General features: G+C 35.6%; 1 protein-coding gene across 2 annotated transcripts in view; it reads left to right on the top strand.

The window, feature by feature from the left end:
• Positions 1-17,837, top strand: part of Edil3 (EGF like repeats and discoidin domains 3) — a 468,021-nt gene that overhangs the window by 295,912 nt on the left and 154,272 nt on the right. For both annotated transcript variants that reach the window (XM_051172620.1, XM_051172619.1), the window contains one exon: positions 16,022-16,203. In XM_051172620.1, coding sequence (XP_051028577.1) covers positions 16,022-16,203 — 182 coding nt within the window. The remainder of the gene's footprint in view (positions 1-16,021; positions 16,204-17,837) is intronic.

Here is a 17,837-nt window from a genome sequence, read left to right as displayed (position 1 = left end):
GTACATACGTTGTGCAACTTCCAAATCACTGAATATTGAATTCACCTCTTTGGCAACTCTGTAGATAGACCATGACAAAAGACTAAAGCTAATGGGGTTACACCCATAAGACTTAGGGTGGCTTTGTACAATACAGGGTGCAAAGGTTGTATTATTTTTCATTTTGGAAATAAATTTTACTTATGCAAATTATAGGTGCTGGAGTATATATTATAGATTGTAGTAGACTCTTAGAACATGGTCTGATGTATTTTTATGTTAATTAATAACACCTGAGCAGTGCTAATGAGCTAAGCATGGCTAAGGTTCCTGGGTGTGGAGAAAGAAAGAGCGAATCTCAGGAGAAGGAGAGTTTGGAGGAGAAGAAAAGAGAAAGAAGGCCACCATGGCTTAGATGGAAGAGAACCACATGGCCAGTGTGGATGAAGGATTTGGCCCAGATGAAGAACATTAGCAAGTATATGGGATTATGGATGAGAGATAGCTTGATAGAAAATTTTAAAAGCAGATGGTAAGGCATTGGGGCAGGTCCCTGCCCCACTATAGGAAGTAGTTTAGAGAAATTATATCTGCCTTCCCCAGATTAACTAAGGCTATTTTAAAATATAACAGATGTCTGTGTCTTGATTGATTGCTAGCATGTTAGAAAATACTGTCATAATAATAATTATAGGCCTCATAATAAACATTATTAGGCCCTACTGGTAAATTAACAAAAATAGGCTGTAACTAAAGCAGGTTGAAGCAAGTAATTTGCTCGTGATATTTGGTGGATACTTCTCCAATTTCTCTGTTGTGTCTTGCGCATGCTGAGTGACAAACTTTCTACAAATACAGACTTTTCAAAAATATGGTTGTTTAATATTACCACTTTTACTCTATTTTATATTTTCAATTTAATATTGAACAAAACTGGATCTTCATATCATTCTAATAGTACACTGGAAGGTTGGGAGAATAAAATCTATGCCATTTTCTTTATGATGAAAGGATAATATGTAAATAAAAATTTCTGAAACCGTACATATAAGTGACATTATACAGATGTATCATAAGGTATGTGTATTTATATGTATATACACACATATGTACATGGGACATTATACAGTTTGTACAGTTTATATGTGAGTATAAAAACACACAATATACATATAAGTAACATAATACAGACTGAGCAGAAAATTTTTGTGTTTATAAACAACACATATATATTTTTACAAATGAAGCTATATAGGTTGAACAAATTGTATTTAGGAATATATGTGTATACACACACATATATACAGAAGAGTGAAATGATTCAGAATAAGCAGGATATACATATGTGTGTGTGTGTGTGTGTGTGTGTGTGTGTGTGTAGAAACACAGGGGTCATCACACAGATGAATGGGTCACGTACATATACAAATACATAAATGTATACAAGTGATATTATACAGACTGAGTGGGTTCTAATTAAAAGTGTATATGCATACACACATATATAGATACAAGTAACATTACACAGACTATGTGGGTCATATCTAGGTACATTTATGTACACACATGACACTCACAAACACACACACACACACACACACACACACACACACACGTAACAATTAACTACAAAATAGGCCATGAATTTGAAAGAGAGAAATAAGGTTTAGAGGGAAAGAGTAGGGTAAAATGATATAATTAAATTACAATCTGAATAAAAATGAAAGAATAAAGAAGAAATGTTCTTTTAGATACAGATGGATAAAAACTTTTGTTTTCCAATGCTACTTATAGATAATTACCTAAAAAGAATTTTCTGCCTTCCAGTCAGAATCACATTTAAATATATATAATTTACAAATTTTCTTCAATATATCCAATCTGTGGTATCAGAGAACTAAAAATGCGAATGAAAACACTTTATTACTGTTGGTTGCTACTGTATGTGTCATGCAGAAACAGAACATATATGTTGTGTAGGGGGGAGACAGGGGCTTCAGGTTAGAAGGAAAAGCCCATTACATTATACTGATTACTTCAGTAACATTTCCCACAGCTAAAACAGCATCTTCGCCTATTCTAAATGGACCGTGATTTGGATATTAAATTGGCTGAAAATATTCATCATATATGTCCTTTTTTAAGTTGTAATCTGATTTGTCACAGTGTTAATGCGAGGCTCTTCCATAAGAGACCCTTGGTTTCTATCACCATAGAGAAACGTGCCTGCCAGACACAGACCTACTTTAAAAGGAGGTTATTTAATTAGTTGTTTTTATTTCCAGCAAGGCTGGTGATATACTTTGGGGAATCATTTCATTTTCATTCATTACCGAAGCCACGGCTTATATTTCCCTCAGGCAAACAGCTTTATCTGACAAGTTGAATGCTTTAGTGACAAAAATATGTAATGATGGATACGGTATTAAAGAGATGCCAAGTGACATGATGCTTTGAATCACTTTCTGTAACTGTATGATTAATGGTTGTGCATATGTGTATATTTGTACTTTCTACTAGTGAATATTTTGCATGGGAAATATGAGTAAAGTTTTCTTTCTTTCTTTTTTTTTTTTTTTTTTTTTTTCTCTGAGAAGAGACAAATGGATTTAAACCTGTCAGAACCCACAGCATATGTTTCAACCATGGGTCCCGGGGTATTTACATTAGCATCAATTTCACCCATCCATGGATTTTGATCTCAGCTCTGTGTAACTGCGGAAAACTAACACAAGTACCACAATTCACTGAAGGCACACTGGCTGTAATGATGTATAAGTTCTTACTCAGTATTGTTCCTGACCTTCTGAGCAAACCTGTAAGTGAGTGACATCCTTTCTAATACACAGATGATGAATCCCTTACTATAGAGATTTCATGTAATGCTTAGGTTGTGTTGATGTTTTTAAAATAAAGATACTGGGCTCCTATACAAGCCGTTCTGAATGAATTTGTTTGAGATGTGTCTTTGCACATTAATCTAATGTGCAACACAACTGAAAATAGGATTAATCTGGAACTTCCAAAGCTTAAGTAAATTCCCCAAGGTCATACAGTGGTCATGGTGCTGTAGGAATTCAAACCCCAAACTCTCTGGCTTCTCCAGAGAAAGTGGTCATTGAAGGAGGGCTCAAAGCTCTGCTCAGAGTCACATTTTTTGGAACTGCATTCCGTTCTTAGGCAGAGTGGCAGTGAAAGGCAGGTAGCAGGAGAGAATTTGCCAAAATCAGAGAGGCACTTTACATGCTTATAGATTGTCATTAATTATATTATATTATATAGTATATTATATTGTTACTTTTCTTTCCTTTTCTTAAAATATTTTATGATATAATTACGTATTGTGAAAATCTCTAGGGTCAAAATGACTGTCTATCTTGTTTTCTTCTTTGCATTTTTAGTGTAACTGACATGATAAATATATAAAGAATAATATTTGCAAGGATATTTTTGTACAACCCTTCCCATCAGCACAATTTATAATTCACAGAGCTGATCATCTTTGCTATAGCTAGAGAGGAATTAGGAATTGGAGAAATTATCTAGCTAATGATATATTTTCCTTCTAATATAGTGTTTGTAGCCTTGTTCCTCTCTCTATATTTTATGCTGTGTATCTTTCTTTTATATTAAAAGTAGTAACTATGTTTTATGTTGACTTGGATAGAAAATACGATATTACCCATTTTTTTAGGTATGTTACTTTAAAAAACTTTCTAAGAAAAGTACATAACTTCTACTTTGTCCAGGATTTTCCAGAGGTAACAATGATAACTCTTGTTGTATTTCAGGTTACTCATGATATGATGCTGTCCTGATGGTACTCTTGGCCTCCTGTCATGTTATAGTAACATGTCACAGTAGCTAGCTGTCATTCGTAAAATGCAGGCTTCTAGATAATTCTGTAATTCCACAGTGAAACAGACATAGATTTCTTTTTCTTTAAAGGCATTTAAAGCCTGCAATTCCAGAGGCTGAGGTCAGAAGATGTGGAGTTGAAACTTAGTCTAGACAGCAATAAAAAATGACTCTCAAAAAAAATAGCTCTCAAATGCAAAGCAAACAAAATTAGAAATAGGACAAAATACAGTGCTTTATAACTGTAACATTCTAATCATTTTTTACATCTTGATAATATATGTAATATGCCTTTATAGGCCTATAAATATATTTTATATACTCATTTGTTAGACTAATCTATATAACAACACTGTATTCTGCCTCAATGTACAAAAATAGCATTTTATGCCATATGAATATATTGTTAAATATGTCTAATGCTCAGTTTTATTTGAGCAACTGAAGATTTAAATCTGTATTTAAAACCAAAAATGTGTGCCTGTAAACTGACATATAGACATTACTGTTACAAGTTCTAGCGATTTCTCCTTCAAATAACGTGTCTAACAAAGGGTTTAGCTTGGACACCACAGCACAGCACAGTCTGTTTTAGTTTTACAAATAATGAACTTGAAAAGAGGTAGAAGCCAGAACTTCTGTTTCGCCAGACTATTCTCTATCCATCACTGAATGAGAGAAGCCAGTCTCAGCTCTAAAAACTCATAATAAAACTGTTACTCTATTAAATTCACCTAGAATGTTCCTTACTTAGTAAGGCCTTTTGTGGTTTAGTAGCTTTGTATTTAATATGCTCAAAATTCTTCATGGAATTATCCCCTCCAGGACCTCGGAAGCCATTGTGAGTTCGATATGTAAAACCTCATTGGTAGTGTCTTCTGTGGGGATGCTGAATTTGTAGATAGATAGTGTACAACATTCATCTCCTGTCTTAACTGCATGCTGGGAAACCTGGATGATATACATGCATGTGTGTATGTAAATATGCATGTGTATTTGTCTGTATGTATACTTAGAAACAAAAGAGAGAGAAAACACACAATTGAGACTCTGATGTACAGGGCTGACAGATGAAAGAAGCTTGCGGTTTCGGCATGCCTTTGCCTCCTCTGCAGAAGGCCTTGCCCAGAAGCTCCCGTGGTGCAGACCAAACAGCCTCAGATCTTTTTAGTTTCTTGAACCAGTCCCAGCAGTTCTCCAGGCTGTAGAGGTAACATTTTTCTCCTTTAAATCATGCAAACATTCCTTTACATTTTAAGACAGAATACACAGAATAGATGTTTCTAGAATCCAAATGAGCCGATCATTATCTGCACTTTTTCAGACTCTGTTTATATTCAGAATTTGTCCCCTGATTTCCACAATAAGTTGCGAAAGCTCACTGTGCTCTGCGGTGTTATCTGCAACAGCTTGTTTGACCCACTGTGTTTGTTTGGCCTCTAGAATATTGAGACATCATATGTGACCTTAGATAATACGCAGTGCAAAGAAATGTATAAAAATACTGTACAGGATATAGATAGAGCAGGTGATTAGGTTTGGGACTCTAATTTGTCTCACAAATAACAACTATTGCTTGGTCTGCCAAAAATACTGCTTTATAAACCAAGCCTCAGAGGAAATGCTTAGGAAAAACTGGTCTGGATTTACATCTGAGAAAACCATTTAAAAGATGTGAATAAATTAAAAGTGCAGTAATGTGACTTCACCATAGGTTGAACATTTTCTTTAGCTACTCATGATGTGCAGCAACTAAGCCCTCTTTAGGATTTTATTTTGGCCTTATATCAACTGTTGACTCTGTGCTGTGCAGATGTGTATTTTGCAAGTAAGTCATAATAAGTATACATTTTCAGGGCTTTTTTTTTCCTGCAGGATTTTGACTATTCTGACACTTGTTTTATCATGCCATACTGTCACCTTCATAACTGGGGAAAATGCAGTTAAGCACAGAGTGGAAGTTACTGAGACTTTGAATAGCTGCAGACTTGCTTTTAGCACATGAAAAGCCCATGCAGTACTTCTGCTTTAAAAGCATGCATCACAAGCAACCAAAAACACACTCCTCGCTGTCTTTCTGCAGCACTCTTCCCTGTGCTGGGATGGTTATCATTCGATTGTGCAAAGTTTTGTCAGTTGCCACAGTAGAAATGCTGTTCTTTGCATACTAGGGTATGTAAATGGACTCTTCTAGTAAAGTAGCTCCCAGCATGCCTCATTAATAGACGTGCTATGCTGTTCAGCTTCGAGCAATATTAAAGGATAATTTCCTGCTACCCTTTGATTTATTCATAGGCTTAACATTTTCCTGAGTTGCACCAATTAATTGAAACTAATATATATCATAATTGGCTTCAGATAAGGCAGGTGAGAAAAGCATATCCTCACTTTACAGGAAAAGTAGCTAGATGGCTGATAATTGAATCCATAATATTATGCAGCTTTCGTTTAAATTTGACATTTCCTCTACCTCCAAGAGTTTATTCGTGTGTGTTCTCATGCCCCCAAAAGGAAAAAAAAAAAGCCTTTAAAAAATTTTTGTGAGTCACTCAATCTGATGAATCCTTAGGGTGATTATATCTGTATTCAGATTATTCCATTCCAAAAAGAGGTTCTAATTCCAGAAGCTGTGGTTTGTTTTACATCAGCTCTCAAAATTGAGAGATGCAACTTTTAAGACGTTGTCTGAAGTGTTTCAGAAGCATTTATCATAGAGAAGTGTAGCTTCTTCTTTTTATTTTTATTTTTTTGAAAACTTTATGATCTCATGAAAAAAGTACATATACCCAAATAGTTGTTTCCCATAGTATTTAATCAGGACGTATCCTGGTCTTTCCAATATGTGACAATGATGAAGCATAGCCCCTAATACAATTGGAGGCATAGCTCCTAATGCCCCACATGGGAGAACCACAGGATTCAGGATTGTGAAAACAAAATAGCATATATCTGAAACAAGCAATCATCTGATACAAAGACATTAAATGTTTTATGAAACTTTAATGATAATTAAAAAATAACTTATGGCGATTGAGGTTGTGAGTTGCCTGAATGTGGCTCTGCGGATTACACACTGGTGCAAAGAAGTTCTTGGTTGGAGAAAAATATACATTGTCAAATGCTGCATTCACTTTAGAGTGACTATTGAGAACATTTTACATAGGAGACAAGAAAATATCATGGAATTGGTGAATCGTAGGTACAGGAAAGGCTGTATGTACCCTCACATTCCCACCCCATGTCCTGGGAGGGCATTTTCATCTCTTATGCATCGCACAACCAAACTAAAGTGGTCATGCTCTTTTGCTGAGAAGAGTCTGCTCCGAACTTCCTGTCTGCCTTCCATATCTTGCCTACTTTCTGCTGACATTGTTTTCTAAAATCTGAAAAATGATAACTTTGAGAGAAATCAGATCAAAGGCTTGGGGGCTTAGGTGTCAAGTGTCATTAGAAAATACACCTTTGGGGTTCCTCTCAACCCTCTGGCCACAGTGGATGAAAAAAAAAATCTAGATGCCTCTTTATGAATTTAGGGCTAGGTCTGAAGACAAGTAACATAAAACAAATACTAGGAATAAATGAAAGCTCTGGCCCAAGTGGCACAGCAGGAAGCTTCCATTTGAATCAGCATTAATTTCTGCAGAATTGGAGGTCAGCAGTAATTTATTTACCAGTCCTTGTGCTCAGCACAATTACCATGCTATGCTAAGCACAGTGGAGGACTGGCTTGTAGGAGAAGATGAGACGCCCAAAGGAAAAGAGGACCGGAGATGTTTAAAAGAGATTTGTCCATTACAAGGCTTTTTAATTTGAAATCCTTTCATTCTAAAGATGCCTGAACGTTGAGATAGAGCGAATGAAAACACTACATCCCTGTGACACTTCAGCCCCGCGCGTCTCCCTTATTTGAAAGGCTTAATCAGCACACCAAGCAGCGAGATGTGAGACTTCTTGAGGCACTGTTCACTTGTCAGCTGTGAGATCAATAAAACGCAGATGCCACGCTTTGCTGCACTCCAGAGAATGAGTTTGCAGACTGGGGGGGGGGGATGGGGGGGTGGTGATGGGGTGACTTCACTCTAAAGCTATTCTCACGCTGGACAACACTCTGGAGAGGCTGCTTTCATCTTGTCCCCAGCTGGCCCAGTTGCTCCTGTTCAACCTGCCAAGTGACTTCATTCTGTTGCTCCATGCTAATCTAAAGGTTGGCCTGGGGTCGGGAGGCATTTCCAGTCCATTCAGACAACCCTGAGCGCAGTTATTTTAAGTGACTATGTAAATGATGCCCTTAACTGTATAGTCTTTGCCCTTGAATGATCCCATTAGCTTAGGCACACTGTTATAAATGACAAAAACAAGCACAGAACAAGGAGGTCTAAACAGAACCTCACATCCTGCAAATATAGACTACCATTTACACCGCTGTAGTCTACACTTAGCTGCAGAATTCTGCACAGATCACAGAGCCACTGCACCCACTAAAGAGGTCATGATGGAATATTTCAGGAACCCTTTGCAGTGCTGTGTGGCAGCTTAATAAAAAAGAAATTGTCCTACTATCAGTCTCACAGAAGCTCTTCCTCCTCACTGAGGATATAAAGAATATTTAGAGTATGTCTCTGAACCCTCTAGAAAATATAAGTGAACATGACTTTATTTCAAACAAATTGCATAAATAAGACTTTGCAATGACTCCCATAATTTGTAATTTGTATTATTTACTTAACTTTTGCCTTGTTTTTACAAATCAGTTCTTTCTAAACATATTTTTAAAAATTATGCTCAAATTGAAGTTTATTATTAGATACAAAGAGAAATTTAGTCCTTGCTTGCAAAGCTACACTCCCACTTCTTGGTGCAATGGACACACAGACACAGTTAAGATGGATGGTTTGTAGGCACCAGGGACATGCTTGAGTGTCAAAACAGGTTGTCCCCTTCGATGATGTCCTTGAAGCCTGGGTAACGGGAGATTTATGGTCACTTGGGTATGCAGGTGAGACAAAGTAGGCTTTTCATGTTCAGTCCAGAAGCAATTATGAACCTTAATCAATTTCTCAAGAGAAGTCGGGTTTAATAATTTCATACGTTAAGCACATGTGTTCCTATCAATTAAGGACAGTTATTTGCTATTTGTGACCTTTGAGAGTAAAGTGTCTTGTTTTGCTCTTCCCCCGCCCTATCTCAAATCATTACTAATTCTAACAAAGTTTACTTTTGAATATTTTTAACTCTTTATCTTTGCTAACCTTTCCTTAGATACCCGTCTTTTCACTGAGACAATTACTATCACTATTTGGTTATAATTCTGTCATCTGTAATAAATATATCCTTACCTATGCAGTGGGAATGATCTACATTAAATGACAATATGGCTACAATTTGGATATTTCAAAACTCTACCATGGATATAAGCAAGTTCTTCATTGGAATCTTGTAATCTATCTCCACTTCCTCCCTCCTACCCTTAGCACACCCTGCAAATCCATGCTGGTTTCCTGATATCAAATTGCTTCTACTTCCCTCATCATGTCACTCTATCTCCTTTTCTTCACTTCTATGTTAGCTCCTATAAATTTTCCAAGAATTCCTTTATTAAGCCCAAGACTGCACTGTGAGTCCCCCTCCCAGCAACTCTGTTCATTGAGCACAACCATATTATACGCAACATATGACACACGAGAAAAGGAGGTCTATAAAAATAACGTAGTAGTTTGGTTTTCCTTCTCTTTCAGTCACTGTATTTAGAGTCACCTTCCAGAGAGTTGATTTCTGATCATCTAAAATTCATGGGCGATAAGATTCATAACTCTTTTTTTCTCCTCATAGTACTTTCTAACTTGTTGTGTTTTCTTGTCCCTTATTTGTTTATAGTTCATATCTGCACAAAAATATTAATTCTTTGAGTACAAGGTTTTTTATGGTTTGTTCATTCCCCTTATATAGACATTACTGAGAAAAGTACCTAATGTGTAGCAGATTTTCAATGGGTATATGTGCTTCCGAACTCATCAAATTAATGGAGAGCAGATGGGTTTTAGACAGATAAGCATATAATAAAAGTTCAGTTCATCAGTCAAACTTGAATGAGTCTATGATAAATTTGTTAGGTTTCTCTAAAAGGACAGAACTGATAGAATGAATGAATGAATGAATGAATGAATGAATGAATGTGTACCTGAAAGAGTAGCAACACTTGTCTCATATTGAGAGGCCAACAATCCACTAGTTGCTCACATCATAAGGCTGCAATCTTGTGTTGAAAAGATGTAGATTCCTTGAGAATTGCTGACACTTTACGGGCAATGGAAACATGGAATTCTACTTCTATATTAAAGAAGGGATTTATTCCAGAAGGAGTGGCAACCAGTTAAGTCCGCTTGGCGGCAAGAGGGAAGGCCACGTTAGCAGATGGTGAAAAGTCCTCCTTCCATTGTCTTTTGTAACCTGGGCTGCCACCAAAGGTCGTGAACCTCATTTGGATTGGTTCTTTGTGTTAACTAAGGCAACCAGTACAGTTCCTCAGTTGAGGCTCTCTACTTAGGTGATTCTAAACTGTGCAAAGTTGACATGAAACCCAACCAACATACTCATTCACATTTAATAAGCAGTTCTGGAGACACTGGCAGTCTCCAGGTCACATTTTAGAGCCTCGGCGAATGGCAGCTCTCCGGAGTCCCAGGTGGTCACCCTGCACCCCCTCACACTCATTTCTGTATCTCACTGCCATTCGCTTCCACTTACTGTTTCAATCCATCTCATTTTGTGAGCAGCTTCATACTCAGAAGGCCCTTGCAAATAATCATTGTATTCCCTTGGTGTTCATTCCCCTATCCTCTTCTCAGGGAAAGAGATTTCCCCAAATAAAGTCAGAGCAGAATGACCATATTCAATCTTTGAAGAATCACTCTATGTTCCATATCCATTTTTATAGGATTAACTTCTTGTTCTCTTTTTTTCTCAGTTATGAAATCGTATGATACCTTCTTTTTTTTCTTCTTTAAAGTATTACATTGAAAATCACATGCAGCTACTCAGCAGCAGGATGTAATCTTCAAACACATAATTCTCATACAATGAGCTATTTATGAATTAATACTTCATATTTCTTTCTCATTTATATATTGATGACAATGCCTACGCATAATATATTTATTTTAAGCATCTTACTATGAATTGCTTGAGGTCACTTAATCATAGGTCTATAACATTTGCATTTTGAATTGTAACATCTCCCTTTATTATTATACTGTTGTGTTTAATAGGGCAGTGGGGAAGAATACAGCACAGGCTAAAGAAAATTAGATGCCAAACCTTTTATGATGATGACATCCATTTCTTTGTGATCCCCATCATTAGCAAAGGAAGCTGCTATTGTGACAATGTGCCCTTCTGGGATAGATGTAAGATTTGGATTTACTCATCAGCTTCCTGTATACAAAAAAAAAAAAAAAAAAAGTTCAGCACTTATTTATCAAGCACTTGAAGTGTGTAAGGAAATGTGCATCTAAAGATGTAATAGTGAATACTTCTAGTGCTATTCAGAAAGGGTTAAAAGGCCAGAGTCTCTTCAACTGGCGTCCAGTTAAAATGGAATTTTAAAGATTTTATATAGCAATGTTCTCTATTTACAAATGAAAGTCACATCTTAATTTTAGTGACTCTACAACTGATAAATTGAAAGCTACCATAAACACAAGTGAAGAATAACATGAGAATTGAAGAGAAGGCTCAGCAATTAAGAACATAGTCTGTTCTTACAGAAGACCAAGCTTCTATTTCCAGCACCTATGCGATAGATCACAACCATCTGTAACTCCAGTTCCAGGAGATTTGATGTGTCCTCCTGGCTTCTGTAGGCGCCAGACATACAGAGTCCACAGACATACACACCGGCAAAACACCAAATATATAAAAATAAAATATTTTCTCAAAAAATAAATAAAAATCATCAAGGAAATTTTCATGTAGGAGATAAGGGGTTCCCTTTGGAATCCAGGCTTCATGAACAATCCCTCACAATTCAGCTTATGGTGACAGGCTTTTCTGATATATGTAAGTGGAATAATAGTTCCACAGATATTCCAAAAGACTGAAGAAAACCAGCAATATGGATTTGGGAACTGGTAAAATCAATGCTTATAAACTTGACAACATATAAATGAGGTTGGTCATTTAAAAATATCTAGTAGACATAAACCCTTTAGAAATATAACATATGAGCATACCTTTTATCATCTTTATTGCCAACTGAAGGACTATTGTGTGGCTAAGGGACCTTAAAATAGGTTAGAAGTCTTACAGTACATGAAATTTAAATACATACATGTGTGTGTGTGTGTGTGTGTGTGTGTGTGTGGGTATAGGCAAAATCACTCAGTTACTACTGTGGACTTTCTGCTGGCATCCCTTAGACCATTCTTGCTTCCCTGTGCTAGGTGTCTCAGTAGCCTTTAACTGCAGCCAACTACTGCAGACCATTTCCATTGTAAAAACTAATTTAAAAAGGAATATTTTCCATATTCTGTTCGATTGTATGAGACAGGATATCACATAGCCCAAGATGACTTGGAACATGCTATGTGGCTTGATAAAAAAAAATACCTTTAGCTTGGGTCTAGAGATATGACTCAATAGTTAAAAGTATTGGCTGCTCTTCTAGAGTCCTGAATTCAACTCCCTGCACTAATAATGGTGGTTCACTATAGGATCTGATGTCCCACGGGATCTGATGGCCTCTTCTGGTCTGTAGATATGCATGAAGACATAATACTCATATACACAAAATTTGTAAACAAATAAAAACTAAAGCATTGAGATGTTGATCCTTCTTTCTCTACTTTCTTATGCTACATAAATGCATCACCACAGCATCTTTATGTAGTATTGGGGTCGAAAACAACAACTATCTTCATGCTAGCCCAGCCCAACTGTTCTGTATTCTCAGTCCCACAAAAGTGTCTTCCTACCATAACCTCTACCCCTCCACACGTTTGTTGATGCAAGCAAGGCAATAATGAGGGTTCTATGCATATGAAATTTCACAGATAAATTTCAGGAAGGCCTTGTTCCTCGTAAGATTGCTTACAATCATGATAGAAAGAAATGACTGAAGGCATTTAAATAGAAAACTGCCTTCAGTTTTGCAATCACTGAACGTCCAAACTACGTAGAAGTAATTCCACTATATATGTCAGTTCCTGAGAGACTGGATTGCCCAAAGGTGGTTAGCACAGAGTTTGTGGATCTTCAGAACCTGTGTTTTATGAAGCTTAAATGAGGATTGCATACAATGAGCAGAATTCCCTTGGCACACATATAAAAGCTTCACAGCTTGTGTAGTAAAGCCTGTGGGGTCCACCCTTAATATAGTTCAACTCCTTTATATACTAGACTGAGAAATGCGGGAAAAAAAGTTAATAGCAGAGTGGAAATCATTCATTTGTGTTCCACTTACGATAACACAAAAGTTCATAGCAAATATTTGCTGCCTAATAAAGAAGCATGGGTAGTTTAAATGTTGCACCGAAAAGGAACTACTGAATAGTAGGGTTGAAAAATCTAGTCTCTCTTTTCAAAGTGCTGAAAACACTATTGAGTATGATATAAAGTGTTTATATGTGCTATAAGGCTACTCAGTTCTTGCTAAGACTGCCATGAAGATTAATTGATCAAGCTAGGTTTTAACATAAATGGTCATCAGTAAATGGTTTCTCTATTTTCAGCATCTTGGTATACAAACATTATACAAAGAATAAACAAGAGTCCTTGAGACTTTTTTAATGACGATATTCTTCTTACATTACTTTTTATATTTGATATATAATATAATTAAATCCTTCCTCTTTTCCTCCATCGAAACCCTACTTTCCCCTACTTTCTCTCTTTAAAATTCATGGTCTTTATTTTCATTAAGTAGCTTAATATACAGCTAAATACAAATTTGTGTATCCCTAAAAACATAGGTACAATCTACACTCCATGGTTTCTCAATCTTATACAAAGAACTACAGCCAATTAATGCTGATATTCATCAAAAAGTCAGTCTTGTGCAGTCTTTATAGACCAACCAAAAATAGTTATGAGAGTCCCCCAGCCTTTTATGAAGTCTGTAAAACTCTTGAGACTTAAAATGTGAAAGAAAACAAAAGTCCACAGAATCAAAATTTGAGTTTTTCAATGTTAAGTATTTAAGAATATGAGACTTTGCTTATTATGCTTACTAACACTGTAATTAGAAATATTGACTTCTTCATGAGATGTACAGTTCTCTCAGGTAATGATAAAAGAGTCAAATGCGTGCAGAAAGGAGAACATTTGCTAGATATAACAAGTAAAAAGAATGATTTTTAATTGTTAATTGCAAAGAAACCACTTTATCTCATACTTCCTAAAATAATATGCTGAAATAATTACTCATCCATATTTGTATTGTTAAGATTTTAAAATCATTTGAGAAGTGTTGGTAATTTTCAGAGGGCTGTTTAATTGACTGAGCAAAGACTAGAATAGAAGCACTCTATGTCAATCAAACAGTGACCAATGAAACAAAATGAATGACTTAAATATAATTAATAAGGAAATTAAATTAATTAAAACTTATAATGCTCTCGGCAATCATCACCAATCAAGCTGATATATATTGACATTTAATAATGACAATGTGGCCCCACGTTGGGCGACACTTATTGGCTCTGTTTGTTAATAATTAAACTTTATTATACAACCTGACTACCTTACACAATAGGGGGAAAAGGTTAAAGGAAAACAAGAGTGAACCTTCTAGTATGTTTCACGGGGCGTGTCCCTGGGTGTCTCTGGCCTGTTCACTGGTCTGGCCTGTATGCTGATCCTTTTCCGATCTGCGTGCACTCGAGCTCGGTCAGAACCTGTTGCCTTCTCTTGTCCTCTGTCTGGTTCTCTCTCCTTCTCTTGTGGCAGTTCTTCTTTCCAGAATTATTTCCTCTCTAAGCCCCACCTATCTCCTTTGCTTTTTATTAAGCAAAAGGTAAGTCACAGGACAGTAAGCAGTAATTAGCATCAAAATACATCAGATTATACCCCAACAATGTTCTCTATTCATAGGTTCAGGAATTCTCATAGCTAATAGATATTAGAAGTCATAATAGAATTGTTATTGATTATCCAAATCTGCATTATAAAAATTTCAACATATAAACATTAATGAAAATTAAAAGACAGTTACTAGTTTTTAATATATTATCATTGTAATTATATTAAAATTTTAAAAGTAAATTTAAAATAAGTGAAATTTTGTGAAATGATTAATACATATTTGTAGTGTAGCTCTATATGACTTTACCTTCACTTATAATTTTAAGAATTTGATATATAAGAACATATTATCTTAATCCATGCTTTAATCTTAGGAATTGAAATTTTTATTGAGAATTTTTATGGTTCCAAGTTACATATGTGTAGAAAATTGATAGGTTCCTAAATTTTTAAATGGATAAACTATACATGTAGAATTGTACATTTTCATTTAAAATATTGGAGATAACATTTTAAATTTATCACATACTGTAAGTCTGAAATTGTGGTACATTCTGGCTCATAGTTATGTGCTCTTATAATAAAGATTATTGAATAGTCCATCTTTTTATTTACATGTCATAGGTAACTATTAGATTATAAATTTCAACAAATTTATGCAATGAATTTTTATAAAAGTATATTAAGTTTGAAAATTCATAGAAGTGCAAATAGTAGCATCACAATAGTTTTGATTCAAAAACCATATTTATTCTTGTCAAGAAAAATTATCAACAAATATTTCTTAAGGAGTAAAGACTTCCGAGTCTTACTAATGGCTGTGAATATGAAATGTGACTTGAGTTTCTCTTGTGGACTGAATAGAGGCCTTTTAAAAGAAACAGCTTTTCCTGATATAGCTCACAGTTTAAGACAATAGACCAGCACAAATCTATATCATATAATAGAAGAGATAAAATATTGAGAAGCTACTTACAAAGCACATAGATCAGAAAGTGACAGCTACCTATCATTATTTACAAGTGTGGTAGTGGACAGATCTGCCAGCTGGGTGTGGCTGAAAGGTGTATGGGTGCAAACTAAACTCATTTAAGTGCCGTTGCCATAAAGGCTGATATCCTTATGATTAGAGATATTCATATATATTTTTCCTGATTTTTTTTTCCAGAATGCTCTGGGCCATTAGGAATCGAAGGTGGGATCATATCCAATCAGCAAATCACAGCTTCATCTACTCACCGAGCTCTTTTTGGGCTCCAGAAATGGTACCCCTACTATGCTCGGCTCAATAAGAAGGGACTTATAAATGCCTGGACAGCTGCTGAGAATGACAGGTGGCCATGGATTCAGGTAAGAGGGGGAGGGGACAAATCCATTTCCCTAATAATAAGAGTCATTTATGGAAATAAACTAGAGAGAATTTGCTGTGATTCTTTCTTAAGGTTAAAGTGTGATTTAGTTTAGGATCAAACTGGCTGCAAATTCTAAAAATGTCAGAGACAGGCACACACTCTCAAAATGTAAAACCACCATTAAGATGAAAGTAGTTTTAGATCTAAATAGACTGTTTTAAATTAAATTGAAGTATGAGGTCTTGTTATGTGCATGTGTTTATCCATAAAGTCTTAACATTTAGCAACAGAGTCTGAAACAAAAAAGTAGAAAGTTCATCTATGTAGTCTTTGTGGGAATTAGTTTTCCATGTGCAAATATAAAATGCACATAAATCAGGAAAATATCCAAATGTCTGTAGAGCCCTCTTTTCATAAATGAGAGGATTTTAATTCATAGTGCCTTTCTTACCACCCAGATACTTTTAAAACAGTAGAAAACAACAATGCATTGCGATAGTAAGTGCATTGCCAGAGAAGGAATAACAAAATAAGGCCGATATCTCGTACTCTGTCCAACGAAGCTTCCTGGGCACTCGAGTGAAAACATAAGTTAGATGTAGGACGAAGAGACGAAGTATGACAAAAGCTGATGTCTGTGGTCATTCATGTGGTTCCGTAATATAGTGACTGTCTACCAAATCATTAGGAGCACATACTAAAAGGGAGAATAAGTGCAGTGTACCGAAAATCAGGGCAGTCATGTTGAAATTACAGGAAATTTTGAACTAAGGTGACTTTGGGAAGTAGCTCTAGATTATCAGGAAACAGCATAACAAAAAGTCCTACATGAGAATTCAGCGAACGGTGTACAGAGAATCCGGACAAGTAGAGTTATGGGAGAACTGCATTTAAATCCAGTGGAGAGTTTGCCAATGTGGTAGGGTCACTCTAAACGGCTTGTGCAGCATTCTGTTGCCATGGAGTCCTCTAAATTAATTTTATTAGATAAATGATTGTTTCACCATGATTTGAATCAGAGAAACATGGGACACTGTATGTTATATTAAGTATAATATATTTAGAGGTTTACATACAGGTATTAATAACAACAAAATTAATTTTAGTTGAGTAGAAAGACTTTCCTACTTCAAAACTAAGCCAAACCTCTTTCAGTGTCTTTCTTTGTTGGAGCGTCTTAGTAAATTATATGTAAATCAAGTGCACTGCCTTTATCTTCACAGCTATCTAGAGTTCATGTATGAAGTTCAGGTTCGGTTTGTGAATTGATCTTGGCATCCATTTGCAGAAATTAACTCAAAATCTACAATTGAATATTTCAATCTGTAGCTAAATGTGTACAAAAGTACCAGATTATAGAAATATCATATCTATAACATGGTGGCATCAAAATAATTTTTTAAATTAGGATTAAAATAGATATATTAAGAAATATATTAATTTGAAAGTTATCTTTCTGGACACATGTTAGCCATCCTACTCAGCCAGCCTCAAATGGATTTTTAGAACTGCCATATAGAACCTTAAACATTCTCTAAATACTGTCTGAACATTTCACATATGAGTAATGAGTACTCTGTTTACGTGGTTACCTACTGTTTTTATTTGTTTTACAATTCTTTCCTTCTCTCT

Source organism: Acomys russatus, chromosome 30 (genome assembly GCF_903995435.1).
Source record: "Acomys russatus chromosome 30, mAcoRus1.1, whole genome shotgun sequence".
Lineage (NCBI taxonomy): Eukaryota > Metazoa > Chordata > Mammalia > Rodentia > Muridae > Acomys > Acomys russatus.
This window is presented reverse-complemented; position numbering and strand designations above follow the sequence as displayed.